At 38.1% G+C, this 2,009-nt stretch overlaps 1 protein-coding gene across 1 annotated transcript; it reads left to right on the top strand.

The window, feature by feature from the left end:
* The first annotated feature begins 369 nt into the window (after positions 1-369).
* LOC101492341 (uncharacterized) lies at positions 370-1,701 on the top strand. The gene has a single exon (XM_004505786.1). The coding sequence runs from the start codon at positions 370-372 to the stop codon at positions 1,699-1,701; it is 1,332 nt and encodes a 443-aa protein (XP_004505843.1).
* Positions 1,702-2,009: the final 308 nt, after the last annotated feature.

Raw genomic sequence — 2,009 nt, 5'->3', positions numbered from 1 at the left:
TTCTTTGTTTATCCTTCAAAGTATGGATGGCTACCACCCAGATCGTAGTTAAGTATATGATAGACTTTATGTTCAACGAGGGGGGTTAAAACCAGCCTTCGCAAAAGGTGTTGAAGAGTTTATAACAAAGGCAATAAGTTGAAATCAATTTGTAAAAGATGGTGGCATCAGATGTCGTTGTCACAATTGTATGTGCAGTGGTGTATTGTCTGCAAGTGAAGTCAAACTTCACTTGTATAGGTTTGGGTTCCAACCAAATTATTGGTATTGGACTAAGCATGGTGAAGAAGCCCCACATATTGACCCAAAAATGTTCCAAGTAGTATTGGATATATTGATAACGATGATCCATTTACGTTAATGCAACATATGGTCGATGATGCATTTGGTCCAACTTATGACTTCCAAAATATGGGTGATGAGGGCAACGAGGAAGAGATTAATGAAGAGCCCCCAAATGAGGATGCTCAGGACTTTTATGATTTTTTAACTGCTGCAAACAAACCCTTATATGAGGGGGCTTCTGATTCAAAACTTTCAATATGCGTGAAACTTTTAGCATCCAAATCAAATTGGAATGTTCTGCAGAAATATCTTGATTTCTTTGCAAGCATGCTTGTAGGCGTGTGTCCTTTTAAGGATTCACTTCCAAAAAACTTTTACCAAGCAAAAAAATTGGTGACAATGCTAGGGTTGAAGTCTGAGAAAATTGATTGTTGTGTTAAAGGGTGCATGTTGCACAACAAAGAGAATAGTGCATACATAGAGTGTAGGTTTTGTCATGAACACCGATATATTCCTCGTAAGCTTGGGATAGGTAACCAGAAATACATTCCAGTTAAGAGGATGTCCTATATGCCAATCACTCCTAGGTTAAAAAGATTGTATGCATCAACGGAAACTGATGCCCAAATGAGATGGCATCAACATAATAGATCGAATTCAGGCATTTTACGTCATCCGTCTGATGGGGAAGCTTGGAAGCATTTTGATGCAAGGTATCCAAACTTCTCAAATGAACCAAGAAATGTAAGGCTTGGTTTATGTTCTGATGGCTTCACGCCATACATTCAGGCATCTTCAGCCCCATATTCTTGTTGGCTTGTTGTTGTGACCCCGTATAATCTCCCGCCCGAAATGTGCATGACTAAACCATTCATGTTTTTGACTTGTCTCATACCTGGACCATCTAACCCAAATGCAAACATTGATGTGTATTTACAACCGTTAATAAACGAGCTTCAACAATTGTGGAGTGAAGGGGCTTTGACTTATGATATTTCCATGAAACAAAACTTTGTAATGCGGGCAACCTTAATGTGGACAATTAACGATTTTCCTGCTTATAGCATGTTATCTGGATGGAGTACCCAAGGGAAGTTGGCATGTCCGGTGTGTATGGATGGAAATAAGGCTTTTACTTTAAAATACGGTGGCAAAAATTCATGGTTTGATTGTCACCGTTGTTTCTTACCTCATAATTATTCATTTAGAAGAAGTAAAAAAGGGTTCACTAAAAATAGGGTTGTGAAAGATGAACCTCCTCCAATATTGACTGGTGAAGAAGTTTGGGGTTTGGTTCACAATATTCCACGAGTGGTAGATAATGCACATACTAAATTGTTTGGATATGGAGTAAGCAATAATTGGCTAAATGAAGCATATTTTGGGATCTTCCATACTGGAAAGATAATTTATTAAGGCATAATTTAGATGTCATGCACATAGAAAAAAACTTCTTTGATAATGTGTTTAACACTGTCATGAATGTTAAGAACAAGACCAAAGACAATGAAAAAGCACGAATGGACTTGGCCATCATTTGCCAACGTAGCGACTTGGAGTTGGTTCCACATGACAATGGAAAAATGACAAACCCTAAGGCAAATTATTGCCCTACGTCTAGTGAGGCAAAGAATGTTTGTAAATGGATAAAAGAGCTTACGATGCCAGATGGGTATGCTTCTAACTTGGCAAGATGTGCAGATGTTAATAGAGGACAAATGAAT

Source organism: Cicer arietinum, chromosome 2, assembly GCF_000331145.2.
Source record: "Cicer arietinum cultivar CDC Frontier isolate Library 1 chromosome 2, Cicar.CDCFrontier_v2.0, whole genome shotgun sequence".
Lineage (NCBI taxonomy): Eukaryota > Viridiplantae > Streptophyta > Magnoliopsida > Fabales > Fabaceae > Cicer > Cicer arietinum.
Note: the sequence above shows the minus strand (reverse complement) of the source record. Positions and strands in the feature narration are given on the sequence as shown.

Coding starts and splice junctions, on each gene's coding strand:
- LOC101492341 (XM_004505786.1), top strand. CDS start 370: ATGGTCGATGATGCATTTGGTCCAACTTATGACTTCCAAAATATGGGT.